Here is a 16115-nt window from a genome sequence, read left to right as displayed (position 1 = left end):
TTTATTTAAAATAAATGTGAAAAATATTTAGGAAAAAATTAAAATATCAATTTAAAAAAAAAATTTAAGTAAAAAAATAATAAAATGAGAACTAAAGATAAAAATCTTACTTTACAAAAGGGTATTAAGAAAAAAGTTGAAATATCAAAATTTTTTAAATTCTTTAAAAATAAAATAAAATAAATAAAAATATTTGCTTTAAAAATTTTAAAGAAAAAACTGAAATATCAATTTTTTTCATAAAATAAAAATTTAAAATTATTTAGGAAAAAGTTAAAATATTGATTTTTACTAAATTATTTGAAAAATAAAGATAAAATAAACAAAAAATAAAGAATGCAAAAAAAAATTGAAATATCAATTTTTCATTAAAATAAAATTTTGAAAATATTTAAAAAAAATTTGAAATATCAATTTTTCTAAATTTGAGGAAAACAAAACATATCTTTAAATCTTCCAATAATGAAACTACTATAAAATTACAATAGCAATTTTGATATAAATTCTTAAGTGAGGTATTAATTTTTAAATTCTATAAAAATATTAGAGTATTTAGAAAATTTTTCAATATTAAAGACTTTTAAATTTTCAAATTCGATGAAACTCTTTAAAAAGTATCAATAGATATCTTAAATACTCTAAGATAAAAAAATATTTTTAAATTTTTATTAAAATATTAAAATAATTTAAGAATAATTATAATATTAAAATTTCTTAAAAAATCTTTTAAGAAACTTTGATAGACTTAATTGATGACATAAAATCAATTAATGTTACTTTCAGACAAATATTATAAAATTATTATAATATTTTTTATATGTAATTATATTTTCGAATCTAATTTTAATTTATAAGTTAAAAATTAAAATTTTTTAATAAACTTTAATTAATTTGAAGATTCATTAAAAAATAAAACTGATGACTAATCCCATTTTAAAATATTGAAGGCGATTTTTATTTTGTACCTAACAATCAAAAGATACGATATATATGACAAATAGTCAAAATCATTGATAAAACCAGTAGAGTTGATGCGGGGTATCGGCTATCATTTTCTGATGTTAAAGTATTCCTTATTTATATATGTTCTCAGTAATTGCAATTTCACATCAACACATCCTGATGACTAACCAAAGAGCTACAAATCACTACTGTTAAAACATGTCACCTTTCTTTTTTTTTTATCAGAAAAATGGAATTTGATTTGGCAAGTAAATCCTGATATTAAAAGAAGAACATCATAATGGGTGACGGACTTTGGGAAAAAGTACATTGATTTTCTTTTCAAAAGGACTAACTAAACTTATTTTTCATTTTGGTTTTGTTCTAGGTAATGCTACATTCTTAACCTAAATAAACTTCAATTACATTACAAACTCATTGATACACCAGTTGAATACAATAACCCATTATAACACGCAATTGTGTAATATATTAATAAAATGTTAATTTTTTAATTTAATTAAAATTTAATTTTCAATAATCTCGTAAAAACAACAGCTGTACACAATACTATTAGAGGTGAGTAAATAGTCAATTCGATCAGTTCGATTTGAAAAAATCAATAACCGACTTAATCAACTTTCATTTAATAAATAATCGAGTCGATCAAATATTATTAAGTAACCGACCATAACCGAACCGATCAAAATCGGTTCGGTTCGATCGGTTCGATTAAATAATCGATTTTTTTTTATTTTTTTATTATGAATAATTATTTAATCATAAATTCAATTTAATAAAATTCAAACTCTAGTATCATTCAAACTAAATTACTAAAAAATTTAATAATTTCAACAATATTTTATCAAAAAAAAATATTTATCTCAATTTTGTTATTTTTAATTATTAAAAAGTCGATTAATTCAGTCAGTACGGTTATCAATTTTAAAAATCGAAAATCGATCGAATTAACTAATTTAATCAATTTAAAAAATCGATTATAATTAAAATCGAATAAACCGAACCGATTCAACCGAATTCATTCAGTTTTAATTGATTTAATCGGTTCAAATCGACTTTTGTTCACCCCTAAAGACTACTGTTATTGGTACATTGGTAGAGAGCATGAAAGCCAACCCTTGCAATGTTAAAAGAAAAAAAAACAAGAGTACTGTTATTACCATATAGCTAGGGGCATGAAAGCCATTTTTGAGAATGTCCATGGCAGCAGAGAAAACAGAGTTCTAAACTTGTTTCCTTAACAAGAGGGATTCTAATTATAAGAAATACTAAAAGAGATCAAGCTTAAATATTTGATATTACCACATAAAGGGCCCAAAAAAAACAAAGACGGTATTGGCGATTGATAATTCCAATCTAGGTGGACATAAAATAATTATTTGTAAACCTAATTAGAGATAGATGATTTGTTGCCTACTCATTTGTTTAGCAAGAGATGATTCCTCCGTGGTTCAATGGCTTTCATGACAAAGGAGCATCTGAACTACTTCACCCATTGTCGGTCTTGCGTCTTTATCTTCTTGAACGCATCGCAAAGCTACCGTAACCAAAATTAGCATCTCATCCTCATCATATATCCCTTTCAGCTTGGGATCTATTATCTCATGCTTCCATGTTTCTGTCTCTTTGGCTCTTTCCATGTTCTCTCTCATCCATGCAACTAACGTTCTTTGTTCTTTTGTACTTCCATCATCTGTCACATGGATTCCCATTCCAGGGCTTTTTCCCGTCACTAACTCCAATACAACGATCCCATAGCTGTAGACATCAACTTTGGAAGTGATGGGCAGATTGAAGACCCATTCAGGTGCCATGTAACCTCTAGTTCCTCGTATCTTTGAGACTTTTGAATACTTGACATCGCCTCTATTTAGCAACCAAGACAGGTCAAAATCTGACACTTTAGGCTGGTATTTAGAGTCTATGAGAATGTTCTGAGGCTTTATATCACAATGGAAAACCCATTCCAAGCATTCTTCATGTAAATAAGCTAGGGCTCTTGCTGTTCCCAAAGCAATTTCAAATCTCTTTTTCCAATCAAGTTCTTTAAAGGAGAGGTTTTCAGCTAAGGATCCATGTTCCATGTACTCATACACCAGAAGCCTATGCTTTCTCTCCGCGCAATAGCCCCACATCTCAATCAAGTTCATGTGATTAAGCTTTCCAATGGTGTTAACTTCTGCTAGGAATTCAGCTTCTCCTTGGTTAGCATCAATGAGTCGCTTGATTGCGGCCACTCGACCATTGGAAAGTGTGGCTTTGTATACGATTCCACCTGCACCCCTTCCAATCTCTTCTGAGAAACTATTTGTCGCCTTTTTCAGCTCAGCATAGGTGAATTTTCTGAAGCCAGTTCTAGCAAGAAGGTAGCCAGCGTCTGGGCTTGAATTGTCGCGGGTACTAATCAAGAAACACCATATCAAGAAAATGGTAAGAAACTCGAGTCCTCCAACTGCACAGGCTGCCCAAAGGGCAAATTTCAATGACTCATTTCCATCCCTTTGGGAATATTTTCGTTCCAGCGGATGAACTTTGTTGGAACATTGTAACTTGAAATCTTGAACACTTTTACTGTAAAAGGAGACAGTGGCCTTGGGCACTTTCACATAGGAATCAGCTTTAAAATTTGGTGGGCGATGTCCATTCAACAATTGTGTCTTGGGAATACAGTATATACCATCTGATCCATGGGCTGTAAAAAATCCGAATTGAAAACCTTTGCAATCGCACAACTGCAAGCATATTTTCTTGCAACCCTTTAAGGTGACATTAGTATACAATCTGAAATCATAGCCATAGAATTCAACATGGCGGAGTTTCAGGAAACCAACCTCAGTTTGGTTACAAGAAAGATGAAAATCTGGTTCACAGCCGAGAGACCAGTCAGTACGAATTTTCATCTTATACCCTGGAATGCAAGAGCATTTCCTGCCAAAATTTGGAATATAAATGCATATGCTGTTTGGTCCACAACATCCATGAACCATGCATGGTTGAGGGAAGGCTTGCCATGAAACAACCCAAGTTTCTCCGTCCTCTTTTAGACTATACAGTCGAATGTTACCATCAAAATCCATCCTCAACATTCTTGAAATCTTTGAGCCATAATCAGCTGACAAGAAAGTAAAATCATCAGTTGAGCTAAACTTTCCCAAAGAATCCAGAACTGCATTTTTGCTATTATTGAACACGGACCTTCCAGCTTGCCATCTCAAAAGCCATGGACTTGGCCAGTAAATGGTTGTAAACTCAGGACCTTTGTACACAAGGCAGAGAACATTATCGGAGTCAAAATAAAGCTGAAAATAGCCCGAGGAGAAGTTTCCTTGGCTTCTTGATGAGATGAGCTTTGAGTTTTCATTGAATAGTTGAAGAGGAAGCAGAGTATCCGTGGGTGAATCGTAGCTTTGCCACAATATAAGGCCTTCCAAGTTACGCAAGACAAGATTACCACCATCTTCAAGTTTCAAATAGGTAGGGGACTGCGACAAGGTTTTCGTTTCCCATACAGTGATTTGAGCAGCATCTCTTAAAACAAGATTACCTGATTCCAGTAGACAGAGCTTTGAGCATCTACCATTGACTGGTTGGTCCCTATTTGCCATCCAAACTATAGTGCAACTGTTAGCACCACAGGATGGTTTATTGAACCATATTGCAAAGGAATAAGCATTCTGGCCAATAGGGTGGAAACCAGCACTGAAAGTGCCATCAGGTGAAGTCAAGACATCAGCTGCATTCTCCACCGATAAGGATGTGCCCGCCCATAGACCATCAGAGGATGAAGATGAAGGTAGGCAACAAAAAGCCAAAGACGAAACGAATAGGATCAACGGTGCGGCCATGAAAAATATTGTGAAGATATATTGAAGACAGGCAACTAATAAGCCAGAGGGGTGTGTACAAGTTTCATGTGAGTGATTGTAAACGGAAAGACTAGAGAGTGCAAAGCTTTAATTCCAAGACGGTTGACAGGAAACTGGCTAATCACCCAGAGGCAGAGCAGTTTAAATTTAATTTGTTATCGTGGCAAGTGGTTTGACAGGAAAATTGGGTCTGCTATCTGATTCGCCAATAAAGGCAACCCTTGTGAAAATCATGGCAAGTATATTACAGGAAACCCTTAGGAAATTTAATGTGAATGATTGCAAGGGTTTCCAAGGAAAAGGGTCAATGACTTCAACCATGAATTTCCATTTCCCGAATTACTGTATTACAGCTTGACTTACCGTTCATTTTGTAGAAATTAAGTCATTTGACTCTTAGGAAAATCATCTAATGAATAAATGAAGAAAACAAAATGTTCATAATTACAGGAAACAAACCGAAACAGTTCGGCTTATTCATATAGTGAAGTAAATGTTTGTGTTAATTTCTTAGCCAAAATAGGAGTTTCTAGCAGCAGGATTTTAATGTTTTTGTTGAATCTCTTAATGATTTAGGTCTTTTTCTGTTTGCTGATACTGTTAGAGTCGTATTTTCCAAAATAGTTTTGATGTAACTTATTTTTAATTTGATTATTAATCTAACTATGTCCGTTTCATAAAAATAATAATAAAGAAAAGAAAGGGAAAATAGTAAAGATACAACCAACAAGCAGGATTAATGCCCGAATTCATCCCTGCCTAGTAAACGGCAAGTACAGACAACAATAATTTATTAAGTTAATGAAGACTCCAAAAACAATAGTTAATAAAGTTTAAAAAGACGTTTTGAAAAAAATAAATGGTGCAATATGATAGTTACTTACACATTGCATGTGCATATAAAAAGCACATTTATTAAGGTACTTAAACCCACAATTTGAGACTTTAATTTGTATGTTTTGCAACATTCTGAGTTCTTATCACTCAAAATGCTAGTCCATGACTTGCATTTACATACATCCAAAATTTCAGTTTAATTTTTCTCAAAATTAAAAAATAAAAATTTAAAACTTAATTCAAATGGTTCATCTTTTTCTTTTGACAATTGGATTTCAATATTGCGATAATTCGACCTTAACTTAATTTCTTCAGATCTTGATTTCATTTAGACAATAAATAAATAAAGGAATTACCAAGCTCATAAAGAAATAAACTGCATGCCAATTCATATTTAGGATTTGAAAAGGCGCAAACTTAACAGCCTTCAATTTGGCTTTTCTCTGTAGTCTCCTCATAATTAATTTTTAACATGCAACAGAGAAACACCTTTACGACTGTCATTCCCACGCCTTTGAAAACTGGCATATTTAATTTGAACCCAAGAAAATTTAAAGAATGGCAGCACTGCATGTGAACCTACAATATTATCTGATGACTTATTATTTGAATTTCAGTAGAATAAATTTATGATTGTAGCAATAGACACATATCCCAAATGAAATGTACAATTAACACAATGTTAATGTTAAATTGACTTTAATTGGTTTTCTCAGAAAATTGATCTACAAAAAATGATGAGCATTAGTATTTGAAATGTTCATCTGGTCAAGAATCCCGATTGTTTAAACAATACCAAAAATGGAAATTAGACTTGCCAAACCATCTTCCAAGTTCTAATAAGCACGTTTTAACCTCTGGATCCTGCAAAGAAATTTCAATAATTTGAGTGGTTGGAGTTATTAGGAAATCATAGCAAAAAATGAAATTTAAATGTGACTGAATGACATAAGTTATCAAACGTTTACCTTTCAATTTCCACCAATCTCCGAAAAGAATAAATAGTATAAAAGTTAATATTTGATACATTAACTGTGTATTATTCCTATACACTATCAATTAATAATATGATGATATTTTATTTAAGAGATTATATCTGATACATTGTCAGTAAATAAATTTTATATATTATCAGTGAATCAGATGATGATAACTCATTAATGAACAAATATAAACCCTTAAAATAAATGTATATAAATTAAAATTTTTTAAAGAATTTATTCATTAATTATGTGTTATCATCTTGTTTATCTCATTGATGAATTGTCAACATCTAATTCACTGATAGTGTATCAAACATAAACTCTTTATTTAATGAATAAAAATTAAACTTTCAGATTTTTTAAAAAAATCTATATTTGATACATTATCGATGTATAAATTTTATATACTGTCAGTAAATCAAATGATGACATTTTATTAATAAGTAAATATCAAATTTTAAAATAAATGTAAACAAATTAAAATCTTTTAAAAAATTTACTTATTAATAAGATGCTATCATTTGATTTACCTTATTAAATGAGTTACTATCATCCTATTCATTAACAGTATATATCAAATATAAACTCTTTTAAGAATAAATATTATTAAATTTATTTAAGGTTAATTAATTATTAAAATTTTACTCTCCTAATTTTTTTACTGCCTCCCTCTTCGATATGTTGAAACCCTCACACCCATTTCCAATCTTACCATTTCGACTTATATTCTTCCAAATTGTTGCCGGTTTTCACACAGAATCGAAAATTGATGAATAATGGAACATCCATTCTTCCCATCTATGGCTACTTCCGACAGCATTTATGTGTAAGAACTTGGAACCAAAGACATTCACTTCTTGAATACTAATTTGCAGGTTGCAGTTTTAATTTACTCTCATGCCAGAAGAACTAAAAACTGTACCTTAAATAGGGTTAAAAACGTTTTCATCATTTCTGTTCTGACCAGGTTCGGTCAGTGGACGTCTGAGAGTTTTTTTTTTTTCGTGAGTTCTTGTTCACTTTATTTCTCTCTTATAAACGGTGTTTTAGGTAGTAAATCATATTGGCTTAAAGCTTGAAATCATATTGGCTCGTTATACAAATCATATTGGCTTAATAGTTTTGTGTCTGAGCTTGAATTTGATTTGGCATCGATTAGTATGCCAAGCTTATTTAGAATTTATCAAGCCAAAGATCAAAATAAAAACTCAAGCTAAACCAATGCAAGTTCAGAAGTTCAGCTGATCAGCTGATCAGCTTGATTGCAGTCCTACCTACAAATGGAACAGAGGAACAAATACTGCTAACAAATCTCCCTTCACTCTATTCTTTGTTGTCTTTTTCGAAGAAGTACAAAACTAGTATTAAACTTGTAAAACAAGTTCAGTTGGCTTAAGTCAAATCCACATGCTTCCTCTTGATAGCTAAAACTTAAGGGGTTGGGGTTGCTTGAAGGTATAAATCACATTACTGGTTCCACCTACACAGGAGAAAATGACAAAAATACGGTCCCATTCCTATACCGGCAATTTGGCCATCAAAGATATGTACTCCTCACATGCAACCCCGACAACAGTGACAATTTGGAAGCCTAACAAGTAACTAATTAACCCATTTCCTCTTCACTGAAATGCAGAAAAATCAAGCTGAAAACCTGAAACTAGTTCCAGGAAACAAAAGGAAAGAAACTGAATTTAGGCCTTGATGCCAAGGTAAGATACTAAATATTCCTCAAGGGAAAAGGACTAACAATACGACAATATCCTTCTCAGGTACTTTGGCTCATGCAGAAAACACATATAAAATGCAATAACAAAAGTACTAAAACCCAAACTCACTGTCTCTTACAATCTGGCCATGGAAAAAATTGGCAGATAAAAGTTAGCTGTACCAGACATCAACAAATACTACGAATTGAACCCCCTGTTTTGTTCTGCCTACCCAGTACCCAGGCTTATCTTTCCAAATCGAATCCAATCTATTCACCATTTGCCAGTCTCACCAGCCCAGCCCCCCCTCGTTGGCCCTTGCCACTTTCCTAATAAAAATGCGTTTCAAGAACACCTTCAAAACAGCAATACTAAATCTAAAAACCAAAAATTAAAGGAATAACCGGTTCGTTTCATACTTAACATTCGTACAGAATTACAGATCTAGTTCAGAAAACCCCAGCTTAGGTACAAAAATTCCAAAATTAAAGAAATAAAAAAAAATCCCAAGCCAAATACAAGAAGACAATGCAAAAACTACAAAAAAAACCCCAAAACTAGAAATTAAGAGATATATTTATATTTGATTCATTTATTTATAATGCTATATATAGTAAGTAATTAATTAGAATTATCTGCCTCTGTTAGTGAAATTCATCTTCTCATAATACTGAATAGAGAGAAGAGACAGACAAAGATTAACCTCATCTTTCCCCCACCGAGCAGGCGGCTTGGAGTTAATAATCTTGCGAAACGGAGAAGCCCAAGACGAAGCTGAAGCACCTTGAGGCTTAGAAAGCGGCCCAAGGTAAAGCGAGTGAAGACGGCGGAAGCCACCAAGAGGCAAAACCACAGATCTAAGCTGTTGGGTTCCACAGCCGATGTTAGCCCAGTGCCTGGTACAGATCAGCTCCCAAAGTCGCTCGTCTTTGGCGGTTTTGAGCCACAGCTTGCTAACACAAGAGGCTATCGCTAAAGTCCTCGCGTCAACATGTTTGAAAACCTCGTACAACAGATTTTCATCTAAATTCATCAACCCACCTTCTTTATCTTCATCAGCGTCTTCTTTTGTTTTCTTCATTTTCTGGTCGGTTCCAGGTACCTGAGAATCTGGGGCTCTCCGTTTCATTGCCAAAAGCTGAAACCTCGATTTTGGGGTATATTTTTAATCTTTGACGATGAAATTGAATTGTAAATAAAGAGAAGTGGTCGGATGGCGGGGTGATGGTAACGCGAGCTGATTTTGTTGGGTATCGAAGCAGACAAGATGACAAATGAATATGGCAGTGGGGGGGGTTCGATTCCTCTGTTTTCTTTTTATTATTTTTCTTGATAATGAATTGACAAGTTTGTATAAAGTTTTGGTTTTAATATTATCTTTTGCCATTTTGTGTGTTTTCTTTTCTGAGTCAAGACATGGGCTGTAAATCTTTAACTGACTTATCTGGTGTCTTGCTTCTGTTTTCCACCTGGTTTTGCCTTGTTTTTATTCAAGGAATATTGAAGCTATTGCTGCAATTTTTTTTTTATGCACATAGATCAGCTTGAAATTTCTCTAGCGAAGTGATAAAATGTGAATTGGTTACTGTACAGTTTGAAGTTGATTTTTTATCAAATTGATGGGTTGAAATCCTTTCTCAAATTGAAAATGAATTAGAGTTACATAATTCAACACCGGCTTAGCATATATGACAAGCTATTTGTCAATTTCTTTTACAAAAGAGAAAGATGGAAGGTTCCTTGATCCTAGCTTATAGACAAACTTAGATTGCAAATTGCAACTTATTTATTCCGAATGATTAACCAAATCCCATTACCAATGACAGCAGCACAGCAATGTTAAGATCTCAAAAGTTTGTAATCAACCTAAAATCTTCTCTTTTTTAGTGTAAAAAAAGTTTTCACTTAACTTGTAAATATTGGTCAAATTTTCAACTAAATAAGGTTTGAATAGGATTTTATAATTTAAATTAATGTTTAGTTAAAAATAGTTAAAATACTATTTTTAAAAAATTTTACATTTAATACATTGTTTTCATTAAAATCAAAGAAATAATATATTAAATAAAAAAAAATATGTCCAATTACACTCATTAAATTTTAAATTTTTAATTAAATTATAATTATATTTTTAAAAATCTTAAAAGTAGTGCAATTTAAATCTTTATTCTTATTGTTTTATTAATGTATTAATTGTTGAACTAAATAAATATATTTATTTGTTTAGTACTTGTTATATTATAATTGAATATAATGTATTAACATGTAAAATAACTATAATTGATTTAAAACGATTGAATCGAAAATCAAACCTTCAACGGATTCAATGTTGAGCTAAAAGCCTTCAATCTAATCACATTAGCGGAAACAAAATCAAACAATAAATCAAACACACAAGAGACAATAATTTAACGTGGTTCGATCCAACTGACTTACATCCACAGATGAGAAACAAGATCCATTAGTTATAGAAAATTACAAACATACATCAAATCATCAACCTGACTCAACAATCAATACTCATAAGACACTCTCAATCTTCTCTAGTCTTATAGAGTATTCTCAATCCAAACAAACACAAATCCAAACCCTTGTGCACTCTTTCAACATAACTAAATACATACTCATATGCTCCCATACATCATACCTATGTGGATCCTCTCAGTCTCCTCTAGACCACTCACAAACAAACATATACACTCATAAGACGTAGAGCCTCAATACTCCTATAGAGTATCTATCCCATAAAACCTTACAACTCACTTATATCTTTTTCTCATACCTAATCTTGTAGAGACTTCACCTATTTATAATCATACAAACTTGTCCATTAAAAATCACTCTCCTTTTAGAATTCTTTTCCTGTAAGTCAAACTTACATATTAAGAATCCCTTTCCTTTTAAAATTCTTCTCTTGCAAGTCAAACTTACCTATTAAAAATCTTCTTTCTCTTAAAATTTTTTTTTTGTAAGTCTTTTTATCCATCAAATAATATCTGATAAATTTCAAATAAATCTTTAATAAATCTCAAACAAATCTCTTATTAAATTTGAGTCAATATTTCCAACACTCAACACCTCCAAATTTGTTTATTAAAATATGTTATTACGTCAAGTTCAATCAAAATTCATTTGACAAAGTCGACACCAAAATTTTGTGGTAAATGAAACCAAATAAGAAAAATAAACCGAACACAGGTTAATGTTCAAACTCAAAACAACAGGGCTTTAACTTGCGACCGGATCTGAAGAAAACAGAGTGACATGTATGATACATTGGTTGGAGGAAGTGACAAAGTTACCTGAAATCGGAAAGGTAAGAACAAAGGCGAGCTGGGTAAAATGAAAGCAAGTTATGTGGTTGGGACTAACCCACGTTATTAGGGTTTTTTTTTTCTTGTTTCTTTCTCACATATCAATAAAACTTTGTTCTGGCGCCAAGATTCCGAGCGTAATATTTTGAGAAATCCCCCGTGAAAATGATGTTTTTGTCGTTGTCTCACTCTCCGTTATCTCCAACCGGATCATCTTCCGGTCCAAAAAGTTTTGTTTCAATCTGCAAATGAATAAGACATGATGTGATTTGGAGTTACGCCGCTTGATGTCATTAGAGATTGACTACGCGGATTTTTATTAAGGAAAAATTAAAAAAAATGATTACCGTATCTCTGATTAAGCGTCTAAAACAAAACAAAAAAATCTAAATCAAAACTTAATTAAATTAATTCATAAAATTATTTTTAAAAAATAATATTTTTTTAATTTAAAATTCAAATATGATATTTACAATTATTTTTTTCTAAGCAGCCGTTTCTTATTAAAAAAAATCGAATCCATTTTAAGTGGCTGCGGGGCCAAATTATTCAGTCTGTGAATAAGATGTCCCACAATGGATGGTAATTGGCTATGGTAAAGCTTACCCAATGTTTCGGATATTTATAAAGAGAGCCTAAGCCCAGCTTCAAACCATGGCCTAGCCAAGGAAAGTTGAGTCCAAATATTAGGCATTTATTATAATTGGGCTATATACTGGGCTGTACTTGGTGCTTTAGGATTAGAGATTTTTTGTCGAATTACGTCAGATGAAAGGACACTACTCTACCCGGGTTTGATATTGGTTAATTGATCAGTTTGGTCTCTAAAAGACTTTTATTTGATGTATGATTGGGTGCCTTCTGCCAGCCTTTTTTGCCCAATATTCTTTCCACAAGTTTGAAAAGTTTTTTCTTGGAACAGCTGAATAACAGTTGAAAAAATTAGATAATCTCATGAAGTTGAAATGAAGAATTGCAGGGCAGCCAAGTGTAAACGCAATCTCGTTCAAGATGAAACATAAGAATTTATGAAAGTCAGGGAGAATAGTTAAAAGTAAGAAGAGCATGCTATATTGGTATTGACTTTGAAGGCCGCTATTGATTCCATTCGCTGTCATACATCCATTCATAGAAATTCGAATGACATTTGCGTTTCTTTATTTCCCATACATCTAAGGCAAGGTGTAGCATGCAAAATGACATTTGCTTTTCTTTGACCATGCAAAATTCTTCAAATATGGCTGTCATTGGCTACTTTTGAAGCCCATCCACATGTATAACTATTTCTTTGGTTTCTAGTAAAGGAATTCGATTAGAACAGCGAGTTTGGTCTGGTCTTTTGGTTGAAAAAGATAATAACGTACACCAAATTTGATGTTTGATCATGCAGCTAAGTAAAGGGGCGCCATTAAACTTAGCCTTTCATGAAAAAAATATTCCAGTTTTGCACATGCAAGACTTTGATGTATAGGGTTTATGCAACTAAATTCCATTCAGATTTCAGACTGGTTAATCAAATAGTGATCAGATCCTCATTAAAAACCAAGATTATCTTTTCTACTGAGTCAATGGAATAATCGGAGTAGCATACATCAATCCTTTCCCTCTCATTGTTGCCAATATGAGATTTATATTAGGCAAATCGAAGATAAACAAAAACAAAACTTGCACTATTAATTTGTTAATTGTCGTAGTACATTATTCCAGCATGTTCTGAATAGCATTAGTCTTGGAATTAATGAAGCCGCTTCTTGCAGCAGATCACAACTCAGGATTTAACATGTTCTCATTCAGTAACTAATACAGGAGGTGGAAATTGGGTGTAGGCTAAGATAATAAAAATGATATTACAAAAATAACAAAACTCATAAGAAATTACGTTTGCAGAATCTGAAAGCTAGCAATTGTTGCTGTGACCAGCCCCACTTCTACTAGGTCCAGAATAAGCTTGAGCTACCTTGAATGTCTTGGTTGAAGTAGGCGAAAACGGATGCTTGAGAGGCCTAGAGGCCTCCACCTCTGTTAAAAGAAAGAGGATAAGGACAATGGCGAAAATGAAGGTGGGATTCAAGGCAAAAGAGAAGATACGCTGAGCATTCTTCATCATTTCGTTTGGTTATCTACTGTTGTTGTGGTTGCTAGAGTGGTGGTACTCCGTTGGACTGACTCCAAATTTTTTGAGGCTGGTCGATACGTACAGCTCTTGGGGTATATATAGGGGTATAGAGCTGAGCTGGCAACAAAAGGGAGTTGTCCTGATCTGGCCCTGGAAATGAAGAACATTTGGAAATTCTGGAACTTTGATGGATAAATATAAGGCTTAAGAAAGAATGTCTAAATTCTTTCGATCATTCTGAATGCACTTATCGATTCATATATAAGAAAACTTTAACCGAAATCCTCTTTTAAATATTAAACTATCTGTGAAGCATTGAATAAAGCTTCATCAATCGACGACATTTGCACTTTAATATATGGTCAAGTTCAAATTAAGGTAAAATAGGTTGAAACATTCTTCCCTACCCACCAGGCAGGCACAAAGATTTTGTTTGCATGTATCTGCTCACATTACACTTTGGGTAAGACGAATCTATAATAAATTAAATATGGTTATGGAATTTGAGAAAGCCATGTTGCCAAATTCAACTTGACATCAGAAATAACAGATTTTTTCACTACTACTTGAAATCACATAATAATTTGAGCCCGTGACCAATGGAAGATGTCAACAGCTTGTGCTAGCTAGCTAGTTTGGTACACATCCATGTTTGTCAATCCGCCAAGTGCGGCATGGTCGGCTCTGCCGGGTGCTTCAGGCTTCTCTGATTGTCCTTGAAGAAAAAAAAATACAATAAACATTGCTGTTCACAAGCTCTGCCGAGAATGTTGAATCGAATTGTTTATTGAGACGCATGATTCACAATCTATTGGTACAAGATTTAGCATTAAACAACCTCAAGAATCACGAGTAGCCGCAAACAACAAGAAAAATTTTATGTTGAACATGAGGCGGGTCTCACATTAGACAATCATTTCTGTGCATATTATATTTTGCTTGGAATATTTCTACATTTCAAATTAACCACTATATATTTAAAGAGAAAAAAATTAATCATGAAAATCATTGTGATATATGCATTTTTGTCCTATCTACTTAATCAAAAAATAATTTATATTTTGCTTTTCAATTTAATCAAAACACTCTGTTGCCAAGTTCCAATTGTTGTATGTAATGATGTGAGAGTAATGGAATCAATGAAGAATTAGATAAGTTATCTTTTAAGATAATAGGTTATTCACTGTAATCAGACTCTTAAAAATGTTATCTCCAAGATATAATGTCTAAATTAAAATTTCAATGTTATAATTCAAGAAATTTTTGAACACACATAAACCATAAACCATAAAATGTTAGTAGGAGAGAATGATTTAATTTTTTGAGTAACTAGATGCAAAAGTGTTTTAAATGAATACTTTTGAAATGAAATAACATGTCCAAGATATTAATTTTTTGAATTTTCAAAACAAACAGTCGATTGTTCGAAGAAGAGCTGTCAATTACCCAACATTTTATTTTGTACCAGGAGTAAATTAGGGAAGGCAGTCAACAGCCATCCAAGGGATAGTCAACTGCCCATTTTTCTCCAAAAATTCACCTGAAAGTGAGTGACTGAATTTGTATATAGGGGAGCTGCTAGAGGAGTCTGTTGCTTTTGTCCATCAGTTGATAGGACAGTCCATTGCTCGTTTAGTTTTATTTCAAGACTATTTACATACTTCCAAACAACATTTTCAACACTTTTGCATATTACATGTATTATGTAACACTTATTTTATGAAAACACTTGATAAACACTTAAAAAATTCATTTTGGTAATATTATGCAACACCAATGGAAGGCTAGCTGCAACTTGCCTGGGTTATCCAAGTATTAGAAAAGCCAATTCATATAGAAATTTCCTTCAAAATCAGGGGGATTTTGACATGGGGTTGATGAATTTTTATGATAGACCTTGTTCTCTGATCGTCCTCGGCGATAGGAATTGAACATGATTTCTCATGATATGGTTGGTAAACTCTCCTACCTACACGAGAGTAAGGATCCATGTGACTGCTGGTGAAGGTGAGTTTGTGACTCCATGTGAATTGTGATTTATAGGTTGGACTTGAAAGCAAAATGCCTTTTTTTTTACAAGGATAGCCCCTTCTATGAGTCGACTCACACGTGTGTTTAGTGAGGTCATATCCAAAATTTCCATCGTCATGAATGCTCCTTGTTAATATTGCCTACAAGCGGCAAAAGCACAATCATGTTTTCGATGGATAATGTATTTCTTTTTTGAAAAAATGAAATTTGAATTTCACAAAAGATATTAATTATGATGTAAACGAATTAAATCTTTAACAAACAATTCATAAATAAACTCATTTTGTATTAATTTA

The 16115-nt window shown here is 32.4% G+C and overlaps 2 protein-coding genes across 2 annotated transcripts; both read right to left on the bottom strand.

Moving 5' to 3' along the window:
• Positions 1 to 2041: 2041 nt before the first annotated feature.
• Positions 2042 to 5286, bottom strand: LOC111311348 (putative receptor protein kinase ZmPK1). The gene has a single exon (XM_022910724.2). The coding sequence runs from the start codon at positions 4806 to 4808 to the stop codon at positions 2415 to 2417; it is 2394 nt and encodes a 797-aa protein (XP_022766459.1). The 5' UTR covers positions 4809 to 5286; the 3' UTR covers positions 2042 to 2414.
• Positions 5287 to 8749: 3463 nt separating this feature from the next.
• LOC111311347 (F-box protein GID2-like) lies at positions 8750 to 9727 on the bottom strand. The gene has a single exon (XM_022910723.2). The coding sequence runs from the start codon at positions 9485 to 9487 to the stop codon at positions 8990 to 8992; it is 498 nt and encodes a 165-aa protein (XP_022766458.1). The 5' UTR covers positions 9488 to 9727; the 3' UTR covers positions 8750 to 8989.
• Positions 9728 to 16115: the final 6388 nt, after the last annotated feature.

The sequence above is a fragment of the Durio zibethinus genome, chromosome 1, assembly GCF_047325235.1.
Source record: "Durio zibethinus cultivar Kanyao isolate XHJ-2024 chromosome 1, ASM4732523v1, whole genome shotgun sequence".
NCBI lineage: Eukaryota > Viridiplantae > Streptophyta > Magnoliopsida > Malvales > Malvaceae > Durio > Durio zibethinus.
Note: the sequence above shows the minus strand (reverse complement) of the source record. Positions and strands in the feature narration are given on the sequence as shown.

What these genes read in the sequence shown, in the direction of transcription:
- LOC111311348 (XM_022910724.2), bottom strand. Translation starts at nt 4,808, where the DNA reads ATGGCCGCACCGTTGATCCTATTCGTTTCGTCTTTGGCTTTTTGTTGC.
- LOC111311347 (XM_022910723.2), bottom strand. Translation starts at nt 9,487, where the DNA reads ATGAAACGGAGAGCCCCAGATTCTCAGGTACCTGGAACCGACCAGAAA.